The sequence below is a fragment of the Halyomorpha halys genome, unplaced genomic scaffold, assembly GCF_000696795.3.
Source record: "Halyomorpha halys isolate HHAL.00 unplaced genomic scaffold, Hhal_1.1 Scaffold378.1, whole genome shotgun sequence".
Taxonomy (NCBI): domain Eukaryota; kingdom Metazoa; phylum Arthropoda; class Insecta; order Hemiptera; family Pentatomidae; genus Halyomorpha; species Halyomorpha halys.
Window position 1 is genome coordinate 902,497 of NW_027108204.1, and position 1,982 is coordinate 904,478.

A 1,982-nucleotide genomic window follows, 5' to 3' on the forward strand; every position below is an offset into this window, starting at 1 on the left:
CCCATCTACTTAACCCCATCCTCGACTCTCCTAACACGCAACAGGGTCCACCCAAGGTGATTAGTTTGCAACTACATACCTGTACCTGAGGTGTCTCCTCTTGGCCACTCCATCTTCTCAACGCCTCCTGGCTCAGGATGGTGTTAGAGCTCCCACTGTCGATGAGACATCTCACTCCTCCCACGCCCTGCTTCCCTTTGATGCTGTAGTTCACTAATATGCGTCCGCCTCTCCGCTGATACTCTCCTCACATGTCGACCTGGCTTCTCCTCCTCTCAGACGCCCGCCTCCATCCCTGTCTGGGATCTCTCCGTGTGTCCACCCGTCTAGTATGCCCTTCCTCCAACTCGGACTCTGATGTCTCGGAAGTTCCTGCCGACTCCGTGGTTGATCCTCCCGATCTTATCACCCTGTTCTTCCTTACTCGTTGGGCATTTACCTCCATGGGCTCGCCGAGGTTCGCTTCTCTCCTCTTGTATATATAAGGGCATTGTTTCGCGATATGTCCTTCGTTACCGCATTCAAAGCACCTGGTGCGTGGGCACTGCGCCACCAGGTGTCCTATCTTGCCGCAACCGTGGTATTTTCGGTCTTCTCTTCTTCCGTTACTCCTGTGTTTTCCCTGATTCACTCTATTCTCCTGGTATCTCGCCCTGTCTCTTCCGCTATCTCTATTTTCCCGCCTTCTCCCAAAATTTTGAACGTTCCTCGGCCGATTGTACTCCACCCGCATCCACCCCGGCTCTTCCACTTCCATTCGGGCTTCCTCCTCTCGGGCAAATGAGTCCATTAGTTCTTGTGCACACTCTACTAAGGATCGCTCCCTCGGCAGGCCCACCCTTTTTCCCAGTTCTTTAGCTAACTAGACCTTTAGTATGCCCGATAGAAACTGCATTCGGCCCTCTACTTGGTCTGCCGCCATCATTTCACTTAATTTGTCCGCAATACGGTTGTACCTTGCTAGTAGCTCGCCAGCATACTGTCCACTCGACTGCTTAGGCCTCTTCGTTTCCCTAAACATCATGAAAATATCTTCTTCTGGGGCCCATCGCCCTCCTCCGAATGCTTTCTTCAGCCTCGCTTTGACTACGTCCTAGGGTGTCTCCTCGTCTGCCTGGATCTGATTAAGAATGCTGCGTATCACCCTGCAGACGACCGCTGCCCTCAATGCTTCGGCATCATCGCTATCTAATATACTTTCGTTTGTCTTGGCGACAATACGAGCTATTAGTCTGTCCCCTCCTTTAAGGAAATGATTCAATTCCCCCGTCTCACCAGTGAATCGTTCCAGGTCGGAAACAGCTTTCCTCAGGTCTTGAGCCGTCGCCGTGCGGACCTTGACCCATTCTAAGGTGGTCGCGTGAGCTCCTGCCAATGAGACATCCGGTATCGGGGTCAGCTCCGGTGGTTTGTTAACTACTTTTGGGGGTAGTGGAATATTTTCAACTGGAGGTGGTTGGTTTCCCACGTTGAAATTGTCCAGGTTAAGTACGCCCGGTCTTACTATGCCATTAGACGTCATCGTAAAATAATAACAAAAAAAAGAGAATTCACTTGACTAAAAAAATTAGACTGAAAAAAACGGGATTCTTCTTATTAATAAAAATTGATCCGGTAATCCGTGATCCCGGGTTTCGGCACCAGATACGAGATAGCGGGTTATAAAATCAAAAAAAAGGAAAGAAGGAACAAGAAAACACACTCACGGTTGCTGATAATAGACTGCTTTATTCTATCAGTAATCCTACATTTATAGATTCTCGAGTTGTTGACAGAGGGAGTTAGGTATTAAGATTTATACTACACCGTCTGTAAATATAACTTATATATATAAGTTATAATACGACAAGGCGCATTGTCCGCCTTAATACTCCCTACCCATGTAAATAAACAACCAAAATGTATATAAGAAGCATTAAGAGAGCGAATAAAGCAATGTTATTTCTGTAGCCTTGCGTACTGTTACTCTGCCCAATTTCCTA

The 1,982-nt window shown here is 47.8% G+C and overlaps 1 protein-coding gene across 1 annotated transcript; it reads right to left on the minus strand.

Moving 5' to 3' along the window:
* Nucleotides 1–247: 247 nt before the first annotated feature.
* Nucleotides 248–790, minus strand: LOC136795571 (uncharacterized). The gene has a single exon (XM_067046585.1). The coding sequence runs from the start codon at nt 788–790 to the stop codon at nt 248–250; it is 543 nt and encodes a 180-aa protein (XP_066902686.1).
* Nucleotides 791–1,982: the final 1,192 nt, after the last annotated feature.

What these genes read in the sequence shown, in the direction of transcription:
- LOC136795571 (XM_067046585.1), bottom strand. Translation starts at nt 790, where the DNA reads ATGGACTCATTTGCCCGAGAGGAGGAAGCCCGAATGGAAGTGGAAGAG.